Source organism: Denticeps clupeoides, chromosome 7, assembly GCF_900700375.1.
Source record: "Denticeps clupeoides chromosome 7, fDenClu1.1, whole genome shotgun sequence".
Taxonomy (NCBI): domain Eukaryota; kingdom Metazoa; phylum Chordata; class Actinopteri; order Clupeiformes; family Denticipitidae; genus Denticeps; species Denticeps clupeoides.
The window spans coordinates 14,270,562-14,288,083 of record NC_041713.1 but is presented as its reverse complement, the minus strand read 5'-3'; the positions used below and the strand labels follow the sequence as shown (position 1 = coordinate 14,288,083).

The 17,522-nt window shown below is 43.7% G+C and overlaps 1 protein-coding gene across 8 annotated transcripts in view; it reads right to left on the bottom strand.

The window, feature by feature from the left end:
* caskin1 (CASK interacting protein 1) overlaps nt 1-17,522 on the bottom strand; it is a 69,682-nt gene that overhangs the window by 33,848 nt on the left and 18,312 nt on the right. For all 8 annotated transcript variants that reach the window (XM_028985556.1, XM_028985558.1, XM_028985559.1 and 5 more), the window contains exon 2: nt 545-596. In XM_028985556.1, coding sequence (XP_028841389.1) covers nt 545-596 — 52 coding nt within the window. The remainder of the gene's footprint in view (nt 1-544; nt 597-17,522) is intronic.

Here is a 17,522-nt window from a genome sequence, read left to right as displayed (position 1 = left end):
CCTTGAACTGGTTTTAAGTCAATTTATTGTAATATTATCTTGATCAATCGATCAATAGATAGATAGATAGATAGAATGTAATATTTAATATTATGCAATGTGCAATATAATATGGAGAAAGCTGGTAAAGTAACTCATTTTCAGTAACATAAATCAACCATCCACTGTGTTTTTGCAGCTGTTCAAATCTTAATATGACATATGTGAGCCTCAGGTGACAGAGATGCGTTTGTCCTCTTTTAACTCTTTTTAAATTTACGCTCAGGGCTCCAACAGGGCACGAGTCCACTGACAGCCAGAGCGATCACTTCTTTTGGAGGGAGGGAGCTTTTTAAAAGAGTTAATGGGGTGGCAATTATATTCTCACTTGCTGCATGTTAAATTTAATGTGCTCTTAACAATGATGAGCAACACTCCATATGGCACACAGGGAGCACAAGAACAAAACCAAAAGGAGGGACACAGAATCAGACAACACACATAGTCCAACAGCCAAGCCAGATGTTACTGTAATCACAGCAAAGACCTTATATGTCCCACTCACCCATCCGTGTCCTGGAAGTTGACATTCACCTTCTTCGCAGAACCCAGCAACTCTGCAAGGGGAAACCAAAAAAGGCATTAAAAATAAGCAGCTGAGGGCCAGTCTGAAAATTCCACTGGTGCAGAAATCATGTCCGAACACACGTTGCATATAAGTTCTTCAGAGGTTCATGCTTGCGAGATCTGGGTTGTAGGAAATTCAGTAGCTTCTGAGTACTAGCGTGAGGTCCCATGAGAGTCCAGGGTGTTTTCTGAATGAGATCTGACCCAGTTCAGGAGGCCGATGTCAGGTTAGCTTAACGCAGTCACTGCAACAAATGCACACACTGAAGCTCATGTGACTATATAGCACCAGCCACTGCCAAGAACAGTGACAAACGGCACTAAGATGGAGTCCAGACACTTAGACCTGACGTTGAACTTTCACTCGTTGATGCCCTGGAGAGGTGCTGGCCGCACAAAGCACCATAACGCATAAACGCTCCCTATTTCCTTTACATGAGCCATCACAATGCTCTAGAATCATCTGAGCGACTTCAGAAAACTGGGACAGATAGCCCTATGGGGCAGTCTATTAACGCAAGTAAACCTCTATTATGAAATCGTCTGCATTTGTGGTGCTGGCCGTGTATTTTGGCCAGACTGGCCTTGAGTTATGTGGTCTGGCGGATCTCATGTTATGTCCTATTTTGTGCCTTTAAGCCACATACAGCCATTCATAAATCAAATCAGATCAAACTTGTGTCATGCAATTTCCTCTAATGAATAAATTCAGAATAACATGCCCACAACCATGAGGAAACATTATGAAGAATGTATCCATTGTTAAAGTAACCACCGTTTGGAGTGTTTTCTCCCACTATCGGTACATCGCCTCTGGGGAGACGGTTCTGCTGCCGATGCTCGGTGCAGCCGTCATTGATTTCCTGCGAGTTATTTTTATCATATGCTTGTGGAAGTGCAGTGCAGTGTGCTATTAAGGTTCCTGTCTGTTTTTGAGCTGAGCCCCATCGCCACAGGAGGATTTCCAATAGCGACAGGCAGCAGGCAGTGGTAGAGCATTTTAAAGGGAGTAGGGTCTGGCTGTATAATCCCTCACGAATCTTAAAACCCTTTTAGGGTTAACCCACAAGGTTAAAGGTTAAGGATTGTCTCACATGGTTCTATTCATTCAGTCAGATGCTATAGTGCAGCAGTGATGATGGCACAAGTTAGAAAGTTGGATTGGAGAAACAGAAATTACAAATCACAACAGAGAAAATTGTGTATCATTACAGCAAGTTTGAACGTAATGGCCCGTTATGACAATAACAACTCGGTTAGCAGAACCCATTTTTCCCCTGCACATTTTCTCAAAAGTTTCACACAAATTGCTCCCTGTGGATGAGAGAAGATGAAGCTGAGAGAAGATCGTGAGCCCTGAACAGTAAATATAGAATTTAATAACAGAACCTAGATTGCAGCTCAGCACCCCATTCATCTGAACAAGAGTGTGCCAGATTGGGTTCTTGTACCCGTGTGAGCCCTAAATTAACCTCCCCCAAACCCAGGTCAGCTGATCCGAATCCTTGGCTCCTTCATTTCTTCCACCTTCATGGAAGACGTGACAGTGTGATCAATGTCCAGCTAATGAATGTTGTTTGAGAGACTGCGCATGAGAGCTGATGTTTAATCTTGGAAGCACTTCCTCAGTTAATTTCCTTGGTACCAGCATTCTTCCATCTGACTAAATGAAAAATTCACATGGTACTGTGTTTCCATGTTAACCATTTGACAGTAAACTGTGCACAGGAGCTGGGCCCGCCAGGTGATCAGCATAACAACATGCAAGCACTGCTTCAATTCATCATGAAACAGTGGCACTGGAATGTGTCATATCTAATTATTACATTTACATTTGCCGCATTTGCCAGACGCTCTTATCCAGAGCGACTTACGTAAGTGTTTCCTGTAAGGTCTTTCACAAAGAGCATTAATAAATGTGGGTTTAGAGACAGGTCTGCACTGTACCCTGAGAACTGAGTCATTACTACGCTGCTCTGAGACAACAAGTAATCCCACCTTCGCCGTGCAAGAAGGTCACAGTGTCACGACCTGACACCCAGAGTTAAACACAGTCTGCCTGATCTGGCTTCAGTGCAGCCCACTTATGACCCACTTTTAATAAAACATTAGTCTTTGCAATAGACTGAACGGTGTTAATTGGATTCAACAGTCTTCATTGTAGACAAGCTGGCTTGGCCGTCCCCTTACCCCATGAACTTCTGAACCTGATGGATCTCCTGCACCTTGTCTTGACTTGTGATCACACGATCTTGTTCCCATATTTCCCTTTGGTGTGCAAAATGCCTGTAACTACTGTGACACATTTTGGCCCTTTTTCTGCTTGCATTTTTAGAATGAATAACTGTTTAAAATGATTAGGCAATAATGCCTCCTGCCTCAGACATTTTTATTTGTGTTTATTATGATACACCCTGATTAGCATCAGGACAAGTTCATTTAATAACTTGCAAGTAACTGCAGGCAAAATGTGGATAATATCTTATTTAAACTTTAATTACACACAGCATTTTTGCAGTGACCCAGCCTGGTGCACATTTTATTCACAGTATATGAGTTGAACCTGGGTGAGCAGAAGTCGTTTAATGTGAGATTGCCTCAGTATCGACCAACACAATAAAAAACAAAGAAACTGTCCAAGCCTCCCCTGTATAGCAACAGTGTGAATGAACATCCCTCTGACTGGCCTGCTGGTAGAACAGTAGTGTCTGGGCAGCCACGCTGACTACGCTAAAAGAAAAATCAAAGTGCCCCTGGCAGATGTGGATAAAGAGGAAAGGGACAAATGCTCATATCCAGGCTCAAATTATTCTTTCTGCTCTGGCAGAAAGATTTTATGACACCTAGGAGAGGACATGATCCTTTGTGACCCACACCAGACCCATTACTCATTCTGGTACTAAGAACGCGCCACAGTGTGGAGCCATAAGTATGTCATGGGCCAGGGGAATGATGTCGTTCCATCTCATGTGTAGGAGTCTGAGAAAAGTAAAGGAAAAATTCAGTGATGTCAATCTGTCCTACAGCTCCTTACCAGGGAAAGGCTAACGTCAGATTCCATAAAATAAAGAAAGTTGTCAATAGCCATCAATCCACAGTGTATTGTTACAACCTGGCCTGATTTTGAGACCAATACCTGGCAACTCTTGTACGTAATCTGCCAATTCCTGGTCTGCGTTGATCTCTGAGAGCGTATAGCGAGGCCAGATGTTCCTGCCACTCAGCAGCACTGAATAAACCCTGTCCCTTTCATACCCTCTGCTGCGGTTTATATAAAGAATTTTACCTCGACCCGCCAAGGGCATGTTGACTAGCACACAAGCCGAGCAGAGAAACAAAAGCCCACTCTGAGGATGGAAAATGTGCGACGCTAACCTGTAGCTGTACTGAACCGATGCTGAGCTCTCTCTAGGGACGCAGAGCTTTTTTAGTGGATGGAAGTGGAAACAGGAATGGAGGCCCTCCATATCCCGGACTAAGCTGCCAGTGGTGGAGAGAGCCACGCACATCTAGAGATAGCGTCCCTCAGCCACCGGAGACACGACCCGCAGCTGGTTTGCATTAGGTACAGCCACACTTTCATACACACATGCACATATAAATAACAGCCATATGCCATCCGATCCATAAAAAAGTACAAAGATGGGGCTGTATACCTCAACCTGCCAAAAGAAGTTGGACTTTCAGGCAGAAAGATAATTTTTCGTTCGGGTCTGTGAGTGAAAGCAGACCCACCACCAGATGGCTGAACAGCATACTCCACCAGAGACCTTGAACCCTCCCACTTTCATACAACAATATTGAATAAGGCAGAGAAACAAGCCTGATAAACAGAGATCAAAAGAGACCTCGAGCTCCTGTCCTTTGAGAAGAAAGGCAAACAAAGCACAAGACTTAAAAAAAAAATCTATATTTAGAGAAAAAATGTCTTATAAAACACCCGTCACCAAAAATCAAAAAATCAAATACAAAAATCAAAGACACAGCATTTCAGGGTGCAAAAGCACCTGGAGCCACATCTAAGAAATTATAAAGTTGTTATAATTAGAGCTCGCACAGCAAAAAAATGAGCAGGGGTGAATTTAATGGATCAGGCAATGCAATAGAAATGGTAATCTGAGATGTTTCCATTGTCATTGTGGAGTGACTCTGAATTGGCACAATTGGTACTTAGTGTAAATATTATATTATTTGCCATATAGTCAAAGAGAATTACCACCAAGAGACAAAGAGTGTCTTTACTTGCACCTGTCAGCACCGCTGTAGACTAGCTATGGGAATCACAGAGAATCCCGCAATAAGAAAAAAATCTATACGCTGTTGACGATAACAACGATTTCACAATAACAACTCTACAATCTTCAATGCATAATTAAAAAAAAATATTATAATTTCTTGGTTATTCCAACCTAAATATTATATTCTTTTGACCCCATAAAGTCCTTCTCTCTGGGTACTGCGCTTTTCCCAAGTGCTTTGTAATAATCCACCCATACAGTGTTTCAGCCCTCCAACACCTCGGGAGATGAAGACATCTCCGCTGTAGTTGGAATTGGCCTGGATGCTGGGCCCCGTGGTGTAAACGCTGCCCTAGTTCTCTCACAAAGAATGGCGCTGAGGCATGGCAGGAGAAGAGGAGGAGGGTTCATCTCAGGCAAGGCCTGTTAGCATGGCATCCAGCAGCTGTTCTCCTAACGTGTGTGCCATCCACCATCGCTCTGTCTGTGCGCTGAGGTCCTCAACTCTTCATCACGACTAGCTGCTGCTCCCTCTGCTCCATTACAGTAGATAACAGCTTAAAATGAGCCATTTTTTTGTGATGATTTTGATGATGTGGTGGGGATGCAGTATAAGATTTCACTTTAAAATGTAGACATTCAGTTAAGTCGGGCAGTGGTGGCCTTGCGAGTAAGGAAGCGGGCCCAGACTTGAACCTCATTTAAAATCTCTGGAGAGATCTTAAAATGGCTGTGCACCATTGCATCCCATCCAACCTGATGGAGATTGAGAGGTGCTGCAAAGAGGAATGGTCCAAACTGGCCAAGGATAGGTGTGCCAAGCTTGTGGCATCATATTAAGAAAGACTTGAGGCTGTAATTGCTGCCAAAGGAGCATCAACAAAGTATTGAGCAAAGGCGGTGAATACTTATGTACATGTGATTTCTCAGTTTTTTTATTTTGAAAAATTTTGCCAAAACCTTAAGTAAGCTGTTTTCACATTGTCATTATGGGGTGTTGTGTGTAGAATTTTGAGGAAAAAAACGCATTTAATCCATTTTTGAATAACATAAACAAAATGTTGAAAATGTGATGTGAATACTTTCCGGATGCACTGCAGGATAGGCTCTCAGAACTGGGCTCTCACAAGTAGGCCCACACCAGATCCCCAGATCTTTGTGCCGGTGAAGCCTGGGCAAGTGGAGGCAGGTGGCTAATGGTTCGGTTTCTGTCGCCCCAGTGCTGGCAGCGTCTATGGAAAGTGATTTTTTTCAACTCTGGCCCGGCCTGTCTGGTGGCTCCTTTTCTTGGCCGGGACTGACTGCGCCCCGGCCAGCTGCTCTGCTCTGTGATTTTCCAGGATCCACGTGACACCAGTTTCACACGCTCGCTTACGAATGCAGTGCATGCAAGAAAATAATCAAAACACTTAGTATAGTCATAATATACTGTACGTCAAGTGTGTATCTGGCCAGTCTTCATTTTCCATTTCCACCCAAAACTAGTGCAAATAAGATCATTACAGCCTCTTACAAGAGTAAACCTAACCTGCACCATCCTACACACTGGAATCACCTCCAGTGGTAATCCTTCCACATCTGACACCATCTGTCACTCCACCTGGCCTGAAACCCAGAAAGATAGACCCCTGAAGTACCCCTCAGACCCAGGTTCAAGTTATTTCAGGGAGACCCAGAGAGTTATTTCAGACTTTTAACCCTGGTGTGTAGATTGGATTTCATTGAAATCCATTGGATTATTCAGTGTTATTATGTACCACAAATTTCAGGTTCAGAGCAGCATGGGGTCAAGTGTCTTGGACAGGAGTGCAGTGATAGAGGGAGGAAACTTGATTTATGACTTCTGTGGGCTATCTCAGTTGGCTGATCCCCTAGGTTACTACCACACCTATTTTTGTATGTTATAAGTTCAAGGACCTTGCTATTCTCTGAAAATCCAAAAAAAAAAAAAAAAACAGACAATGAAAGAGACTGAATACTGGGAGTAGAAGCTGGAGTCCTGCCAGCATCAGTATCTTGCTCCCAGAAATATCTGCTGTTATGATAACCACCAAGCAGCAGCTCTGCCGGAGAACAAGCAAGACGGGATATGAGAGAATGGAGGGATACATCCTCTTGTCTTGCATGCCTGCATTGACGGCAGAAGGGAACAAAGGCTTTTGACAACGTTTATGTTTTGGTTCCTTGGTGGCTGACTTTTGGTTCTGCTGCCTGACTGCTGTGCGGCCATAAGCGGCCGTTTGATCCTCTTTGACCCTCCCTGCTTCCTGTTTCCCATTCACCCTGTGGCACACTGATCCCTTCCAGGTAAAACATCAGAGGCCATCTGCTCATCTTCCCAACCCCACCGCCTACGACTAAGTCTCTTCACCTTCCTGTAACCCGAATTTGGGGTCTGAAAAACAAACTGGACCCTTGCGTGGTCAAATCCGGCCTCCTCCGGCCTCCTCCGGCTTCCGAGCCAACGGGAGGATCACGGCTGTCATGGTTTCTACATTGTTTTCCCACAAACGTTCCAGTAACCCCACTCAGCCTCTGTGGCTCAGGCTTTGCAATATGTAGATGGGGGTTGCTAGGCAACAAGCATCCTCTTGCTCTTCCTACACATATACACACAAATTATCACTGGGCACCCACACAGGCCCTCCAGCACAATTTAAGTACAACACACCGAGTCTGTCGCTAATGCACACGTACACACACACACACACACACACACACACAAATACAGGATTTTTGTATAGGGTCTGGCAACAAAAAACTGAAATATTACTGTATCAGTGTACAATGAGGTGTGGGTGTATGTATGTGATGTGGGTATTACTCAACCTCATCTGCAGTCAGGTGAGGCTGAACCTCCACATTTGCTGGCAGCAGATCAGTTACTACAATCATGTCTACACCAGAGTAATATCTGTATTGATCATCACTCCCAATTACAACAGGCAGCCATATTACCCCAGCAACCAAACCAGTATTCCTATGTGTGGGTAACACGTACTCCTGCGGGGGCAGTGGTGGCCTAGGAAGCGGCCCCATAATCAGAAGGTTGCCGGTTCAAATCCCGATCCACCAAGGTGCCTCTGAGCAAAGCACCGTCCCCACACACTGCTCCCCGGGCGCCTGTCATGGCTGCCCTCTCAGGGTGATGGTTAAAAGCAGAGGGCACATTTCGTTGTTTGCACCATGTGCTGTGCTGCAGTGTATCACAATGACTATCACTTCACTTTAACAAAGTGGTACTTTTCAAAAGGCAGAATTAACAACGCTTTTGAAACATCAATCAAGGCACAACATTGTGCAGCAGTGTGAACAAGCCATCTGAAATGAATGACAGGCTCACTGTAACAAAATAACACTGCTTAATTCGATGCTGACAGCGCATCAGAGCGAATGGTTCCGGAGCCTCCGCGGATGACCCACAAACACACATAAACACGCACACTGTTTCTCTTTGAGCCTGACACAAGCACACACGCTGCACAGCAAAAAAAAAGCATGGCCTGCAGCCCGACCGCAAAATGTCATGTGCGTTTCACATCCTGGCTCCATGGGTGCCGATGAGAGGAAGCTGGACCGTCTGCTGTTCGGCCGTTAGGCCACACATCTGGCCTTTATCAGTGGCCCTCTGATCCTCCCCCTGCAGTGGGCTGCCCTCCGTCACAGCCTGGTGGGACAAGACAGCGGGTAATGCCTACATAGTGCTAAACACACAGTGGCTCAATTTTAAGCTTCCATACAGATTTCCCGTCCCTTCAGAAATTGTGGAATAAAGCAGCTGGCTATAGAGCGTGGTGGCCTTTCTCCAACTCAGATATGTATGTGGGCTGAGGAATACGCCTCAGGTTCAGGGTTTTGCCGTCACCTCCTCCACAACGGAGCGAAGCAGTGCCAGATTCACGGGGCCGGGAAAGGGAGGAGAATAAAGGGATGAGAAGGGTGTCTGTCTGCCCCGTAAAGGGCTCTATCTGCAGACAGTGAGACAGTACAGAGACACTGAATCAGACAGAGGGAGCATTGTGTACAACAAGGAAGGAAAGGATGAGAAAACTTGACACAGATGTTGGCACAAGTGAATTCATTAGCTGAAAATATACTTCTAGCCGTCAAAATGGATGTTTCAGATCCTTTAACCTTGCGGAACAACAGTGCACCTTGCTCGGGTTATATGAGTGGGTGTAAAGTGAAGCAGTGCTGGGGTGCTCAGTTCTCCTTAAGCCACACCTCTTTACCAAAAACAGGTTCCATACAGAATTAAGAGTAATTCCCAGTTTGCACTGAATAATTCTGAAACATGCTAAATTGGCATTGGACTGGGAGTAGGGTTGGGGAGTCAAAAAGCTGAGTTGTTTCTGACATCTGTCTATAGTGTGTTCACTTTGCTTTATTAAATTTAAATTTCATGATGTAGAGATGTTCTAAACATTGTTATAATTAATTAATTAATTAATTATGTCTTTGTTTCCCGTTTTAATATTCTATTACACATTTCATTATTGAATTATTTATGTATCTATCTATTTAATTTGGGCACTTTTAGCACTCCATTCAAAACAATACATTTAATATATAATTAATGCAATTTTCACTACTTTAGTATATAAAAGCTGGGTCAAAAAGCCAAATAATGTTTTTACCATTGCACCAAGATCTCCTGAGCTAAATAAAAACTTAATCAATAAATAATCAATCTAATTCATTAGTAACTGAACACACCTTGTACTAATTCTGCTGTTAAGCAGGCCACTTAAACAGACATATATGAAAGTGAAAGTGAAGTGATTGTCACATGTGATACACAGCAGCACAGCAAACAGTGCACACAGTGAAATTTGTCCTCTGCATTTAACCCATCACCCTGAGTGAGCAGTGGGCAGCCATGACAGGTGCCCGGGGAGCAGTGTGTGGGGACGGTGCTTTGCTCAGTGGCACCTCAGTGGTACCTTGGCAGATTGGGATTCGAACCAGCAACCTTCTGATTACAGGGCCGCTTCCTTAACCGCTAGGCCACCACTGCCCCAATATATCTTCACGTATTCAAATCACATCCTCAGGTATCAGATGAGACCCGATCAGATGTTATTTTTCTAGTCAAGGAATGTATTTGGATGCTTTTGGTGGATCTCATTCTTGGTTGGCCCTACTTTAGTCGGTGATATTTACATAACATGATACCGCTGACACACAGCAGTCATATGGCAAAACAATGGCACTGAGGCGCACTCCCAAAAGTTCATTCCTATCTAGAACCGCCAACCAACAGAGGGCCTCCAGACTGCGGCTTCCAGAGTCAGTGAACCTCATCACAGTGAGCATCTGCAGACCCAGCTTCCCAGGAAACATCCCCGAGGCTCTTTCCAGCCAAGGCTCACAGAACAGAACTTTTCTCTCCACCTGAACATTTCCACTGCAGCTCCTGCCACGCTCTCTTTCTAAACACGCAGTTTAACGCTCGCAATGCAGGGGGGAGCGGCCGCCACTGTGGCCTTCAGCAAAAGGCAGCGCCATTACTGTGTAACGGGTCCTGGCTGTGTAACGGGTTAAAAAAAATAGGGAAGCGCTCTTAATGGAGGACAGGAAAGCATTATCTGCACACGCACGCTCTCTCTCATTAGCAGCGCCAAGGAAATTTAGGTCTCAGCATAGGAGGCGGGGTGGCGTTAAAAGGTCAGCGGTGCATTAGGGAAGCTCAGGGGGTGCGCGGCGGGCTTTTTAGATGCCAGCCAGGCAGGGTCCATGATTAAAGGCAGCTAATTACAGGGGGAAGTCAGAAACGCAACTCTTGAAAAAATATCGTATCTGTTGAGCAGGTGCTGCAGACAAACAAATATTAAAGGCCGCATCCTGCAGCCTTGGTGGAGCCACTTTTCCTCTCATACGCTCAGACTGCTGAACTAAACGCATCTGGCTTCCTCTGCACAACATCTGGACTGATCACACTCTTGGCTGGGTGTATTCATAGACTTGGCCTGTACAAAGTCGTAAAATTAGATTACCTGGAGCAAGCCGTGTTCATTTGCAAATCGGTATGACACACAGTAGGAAAAGGGTCTATTCTCTCCAACCCTTGCATCTGCAATATTTTTTTCCGCAGTAGCTTGGTGACTCTCATGGCATTTGCAGGGCACTTTTAAACAGGCCACTGAGCAATGTGACACGAGATGATTAGTAATTGAGCCGCTGATCAATATTTACTCGGCCACACATGGCGCAGCCATTGGGGACCTTTGGGGGTCGGCGTGTCGACAGCGTCTCACTGCCTGCTCCCCCAGGCTGGACAGGGCGCGGTGGATACAGCAGGGCAGGTAAACCAATCAGAGAGGCAGGAGCGGCAGGTTGGAAATGTGAGAAGTGTAAGTGGTTTTTCAACCAGGGAGAGCTGAGGGGGATCAGGTTTGCCTGAGATGAAGTCAGTGCCCGGCAAGGTAAATAGACAGTGAGAAAGTGCTTCTGCCTGTGTGTGTGTGGTCTCAGAGTAGTGGTGTGTACTGTAGATACATGTACAACATGAGCCAGGGTCGTTGTTCCGAAAGCACTAGAATGTTTGTATGGTTCTCTGTAGAATTTTGTAGATTCAGAGGATCTGCTTAAATTACAAACCACTCTTTGATGGAGTGTTTTTTTATGATGGAGAGTCTACATTGCACATTAGGGGTGGGACGATAACTTGATATTCCAATATACTGTGACTCTTGCTATTAATATATCAAGGTTTTCTTTGAATGCATCAAAATGCATTAGCAAAATGCATTCAGCAGATCTGAATTTTTATGCTGTGTTAAATCAATCATACAGCACATGCATTGTTTGGGTTCACTGAGCAGCACTTGTCAGGCAATTCTAATTGCTACAGGCCAGTTAGAAAATATACTGGGATTGGAAATGGGAGCGTTAATCAGATGGCCGATTTTCTCCTCTCACAAATGAGCTCTGTTTTTCTCCACTTCTGGCATCCTGACAGTGACACTAGGCCAGCAGACAGACTGACTCAAGGGTGTTTATGAGATGGTGCGAAAGTGTGACTGTGTGCCCTGCATGACTTTTTGTATCGTGAATGCAGGTGACTCAAAGCAGGCGGATCAACTTCACAACTGGGGCTGTTCATTATTTGAACACATTATATATGTGTTATATAATACAATATACAGTATTATTTATGACACCTACTTCACACACAAAGTTAGATATGTGTGGGAAAGTGACAATATTCAAATGGCAAGTCCTCTTTAGGAAAAAGGGGGAGCAGGTGGGAGTTGTCAGCCCTTCAGATCCACTGTCCCAGCCTTAGCTGCGAGGCCACCATTAACATCTGAATGACTGATGGCCGAGGGGTGGCAGGCGCTGCATTTGCCTTGTGCTCTGGGCCCATGGGCCGGGGGGTCTTGTTCCATCAGGCTGAATGAGGCCATATTGTCTGTTTTGCGATCTGCCTCTCGCTGGAACGCTCCCCGACAGCATCTGCTGCCAAAGATGAGCCTTCATGTGCTATGGAGGTCTCCTTGGGTCAGCACTTGAGACATAAAAGTGCCCCCACAGGAGCCCATGCCTGCAAAAATTTGCCTGTGCATTTGTAGCTCAATATGTGTGGATGTATGTGTGTTACATCACTGGAGGACAGACTTTATTTGAGATTATTTGCTCTTCACTGACTGGAAATTGAATCTGCCACAGAATTCTTCTAACATATATGTAAGCCCAAAGTGTAGCCCAGACAGCATTTCATTATATTTTCTGCATATTCCTGAATATCAATAATGCTCACAACTTCCCCCTGTTCAGGTCTGCTACACTGAAAAAAGTGGACACTGGATAAACTTCAATAAAATTAAGCAATGTTAAAGCAATGTTAAAATATTAGGTGAGACATATTGATTACGCTTTTTACGTTTAGCCACTGCGTATAACCAGTTTACCCATTAAAGTCACGCAAAAACCTACATTAAGCTGGCATTTGATTTAAGATGATATGCCCAGCTAAATCCTCAATTCAAATAAAGCAAAATCAAAACAGACATAATGATAATGAAAAGCTCAAGACAGGGGTTAAAGTAAATAAAAAAACAGGTTGAGCAGATTAGGCAACTGTCAAACTAGCAGGCGTAACCAGCCAGTGGGTTACACACATACATACACACACACACACACACACACACACACACACACAGACACAAACACAGATACACACATGCACACACACACACATAACCTACACACTTTAAGCTGGTTACATAAGTTACAAGATTCATCAGGGCCTGCATCAATGAGCTAGCATGAACTGGCATAAGCTAACCTGTAAGGCTATATCTATTACTATTAGAATGATTATTCATGGGATGCAGGTTCTGCATTTGTACAGACATAGTGAACTATTAAACAGCATCAGCTGTATTTTTGCCATTAGTACCGCACTATACAAATAACCCCACCGCTTGATGAGAGATGTTTCTTTGTTCATATTTATTTAAATGTCAAGCCAATGCAAAACCAACCTGAATTTTCCTAAATCAGTTCCACTGTAAATTCAGCAGTCTCTCTGTCTACGTACAGAAAAGCACATTGCACATTTATGGCTTTCAACCTGACCAGCAAAGGGAGTATAACATGACTCTGGGTTCTCAAATGACTGGAACCTCCTACAATGGCCACATATGCTATGGGCTACAGTTAATCAGATGCATCTAGCTTTTAACTTCAAGTCTCAATGGAGAGCAGAAAATGAAACATATCACCAGGTATGCATATGCTTCTTCACCCCTTACAGGTAGGTTGTATTCAGACAAGGACATTTCTCCATGAGCATGATCTTCTTGACCCTTTTCAGTCTGGTTTCAGGAAAGGACATTCGACTGAGACCTCCCTCCTGGCAATGGTGGATGACCTTTGTGTTGCAAGAGCTGCCCGCAGATCATCTGTCCTCATCCTACTTGATTTATCTGCTGCCTTTGACACAGTTAATCATGAAATTCTTCTCACAACACTCTCAGATTTAGGAATTACAGGAACTGCACTGAATTATCTTCAAGACAGGTCTTTCAAGGTATCATGGGGAGATGAGACATCTGTCCTCTCTAGGGTAACCTGGGTGGGTGTAGCCTAGTGGGCAACACACTCGCCTATGAACCAGAAGACCCAGGTTCAAGTCCCACTTACTACCATTGTGTCCTTGAGCAAGACACTTAACCCTGAGTGTCTCCAGGGGGACTGTCCCTGTAACTACTGATTATAAGTCGCTCTGGATAAGGGCGTCTGATAAATGCTGTATATGTAAATGTAAATGTAACCACAGGGGTTCCACAAGGCTCTGTTCTTGGCCCCCTTCTATTCTCAAAATACCCTTGCTCACTTTGTCACATCATCCAATCACATGGCTTCTCTTATCACTCCTACGCTGATGACACCCAGCTCTATTTGTCTTTCCCACCAAAAGATACCACTATTGCGACAAAAATCTCGGCCTGTCTCTCTGACATATCGGCATGGATGTCTGAGCGACACCTCCAACTGAACCTATATAAAACTGAGATTCTGATCTTTCCAGGCAACAACTCCCCTCAGCAAAACCTCTCAATTCAAATTGGCTCACTACTGTTACCACATATGGTGTCTGCAAAAAGTTTGGATTGACGACAAACTGAGTCTGAACCATCACGTTGCTGTGATCTCCAGATCCTGCAGGTTCACTCACTACAACATTCGCAAGATTAGGCCTTTTCTTTCACAACAGGATACGCAGTTCCTCGTCCAGGCAATGGTCATCTCAAAACTCGACTATTGTAACTCTCTCCTGGCTGGAGCCTCTGCAGTCACCATAAAACCACTCCAGATTGTCCAAAATAAGCCAGCCCACCTCATCTTCAATCAGCCAAAATACACCCATGTCACGCCTCTTCTCACCTCTTTCCACTGGCTCCTGGTAGCTGCTCACATTGAGTTCAAATCCTTGGTATATATATATTTTCCTGACAAGTTAGGCCTTATCAGTTAGTTTTGTAACTCAAAATCTATAGAAAACGGATGACAATTGCTGGTGTCTTTCTCTTCTAGTCGCTTTGGATAAAAGCCTCTGCTAAGTAAAGTAAAGTAAAGTAAGTAAAGTAAAGTACCACATGTTTCACTGTAAGTTGGATAAAGATGCCCCACCAGTAGAGGGTGCCCTGCCATTCTGCCTTTAAATAAATATAAATTCTATATACCTACATTATGAAATATGCATGCATATATGCATGCTAATAATGTTTACCCAATTTAACACTAGTTCTGCAGTACAGTGTTATTTTTTTATTGAGAATCAGGCATTTTTCTGAGCATCAGCCAATAAAACCAGAGGATCACAAGGAATTATTCACACCCAGAAAGGGCAAGGGACTCACTGACATGTTTAATTGTTTATTCCTTTTTGTGTGTTGGCTTGCTTTGGGTATGAATGGCACACCATGCACCATGGAATGAACAGTGAATTAGGACCGTCATACATGGTCCTAATTCTCCTCAAACAATCCTTTAGAACCTCCCTGTATTTTACAAACCCAGTCCAGGTGGTGAAGATGTGGAATATAATATAAATCTATCTTCCCTGTAATAATGCTGCTAGGTTTTATGGACAATGAAAACAGACCTTTCATCGCTCAGGGTCACAAATCTGTCAGTCCTTTATGTGACAAACAAGGGATTAGCTCAGTGATCCCTTCTCTCACCCACATCAGCACCAGCGTGGGGGTGGCACTGACCTGATCTGATGCTAAACTTCATTGTAGGCTTCAGTCTCAGACACTGTTCAATTTTTTAAAATCTGCTACACATCATGCAAAGCAGCATCTTAAGATGAAAAAAATGCAGCCTTGTTTCCTGCCCCTGACAAAAACAGTGAAAGATTCTGTTTCCTAGCAACAGTGTGCTCGATGTCAAGGTTATCACACTGAGGTTTTCACTTTAGAATTTTAAAAGCAGCTTTAATAAAGATGCAATCACAAAAGTCTCTGTGTAGGATAATGGCAAAAATACAGACTCTGTTTAACATAAATGTACAAAGCTTACTGATCTCCGCTATAACTTCTGCATTCATATACTGCTTGCATAAGAATTCCATACATCCAATACATCACCTGTGATTAATTCTCTAGTCAATCGCTGTGTGCGTCACTATTTAAAACTCCAACAGGGAGTTTACGCCACCATTTACATGTATATAGAGGTTCAAGGATAATCCACCCATAACAGGCATACTTTCCATAATTTAAGCAGCTAAAAATGTAGTGTGTGCTTAGTCTACTGGGTATCAATGCAAATAAGTAATGATGATTTTCTCTCTTGCAGAAGAGTAGCAAGATATCATTTTAATTCATTTTAGGTAACACCTCTTAGTCAGACTCAACAAAAAAATTTCACGGCACATCTGGTCAGGTCTAATGGCACAGATGAATGTGTTAAGAAAAATGTATTCAAGTAGTCATTGTAAAAGACAAGATGCATTTAAATTCATATTTTATTCAAGAAAACACACCAAGTTGGACTGGGGCACCGCCCTGCCAAAGGATGGGCTCCAGAGGCCATGATCCTTAGCTGGATTAAAATGTTATGGATAGTGAGTGTGAGTATTGATTTTTATTTCACATTTCCCTGAAGAACAGGAAGCTACTTCATTTCACAGCTCACACTTCAGGTCTTCTATTGCCACAGAGATTACCAGCAATTTGGAATTTAAAAAGACCCAGAGCTATTTTTTGCTCTCTTTTAATGATGTGCTTCATCCCCCAATGAAATTCAAGCAGCTCAATACATTTATACTTAAAGACAGCAAGGGTTTATAGCTTGCATGGATTAGACTTGTATAAAATTATGTTAATGGCAGAGTGTGTCCATCTCTGGATCTTTGCTGACATTTGAGGGATTCTGTGTGGTCAGTGTAGATGGAAGTGTCCTAACTGCCCTTAGTGCTGGGAAACAATTCACAAGTAATCACACATTTATTTATTACTTCATGCACAGCATCCAGTAATAAATGAAAAATTGTCTCTTTGTACAAATTGTAGGTGCAATTGTCCAGAGCAGAAAAATTAAATAAAATACCAGGGAACAGGCAGTCCGGGCTTGAGGAAGCAACAGCGAGTGAATGGACAGAGCGGGCAAACGATCCAGGGACAGATAAGCGGTTGGCAAGGATAATCCGAAAAGAGAAGTCAAGAACGTGGAGGCGGATGTGAAGCTTGGAAGGTCTGAAAACGCTTGCAGCACTGGAGCCTTCAGTGGGCAAGATGGCACCACTGAGCCCTTCCTCTTCTGGGTCAGCAACCCCATGGGCGGTTGCATGACCCCTGTGGGCCTGGTGGAGATGGAGGCCATGACAGGGGAATAAAAGTACCAAAATTGTCCATAACAGCAGAACAATGCTTTTCCACTCATACAGTCACTCTTTGTAATATTGCAGCCATTTACTAAAATCCTTTAAGTTAATTTTTTACCTCATTAATGTACACACAGCATCAGAAAAATACAGAATTGTTGAAATTTATGTTGAAGCTCCCTTTTGGTCTAATACAGCCACAAGTCTTTTGGGGACTCTTGCAGATCCTCTCCAGTTCTGGCAGGTTGGATGTTAAAAGTTTGTGGACAGTCATTTTTAGGTCTCTCCAGAGATGCTTGATTGGGTTTATGTCAGGGCTCTGGCTGGGTGTTCAAGAA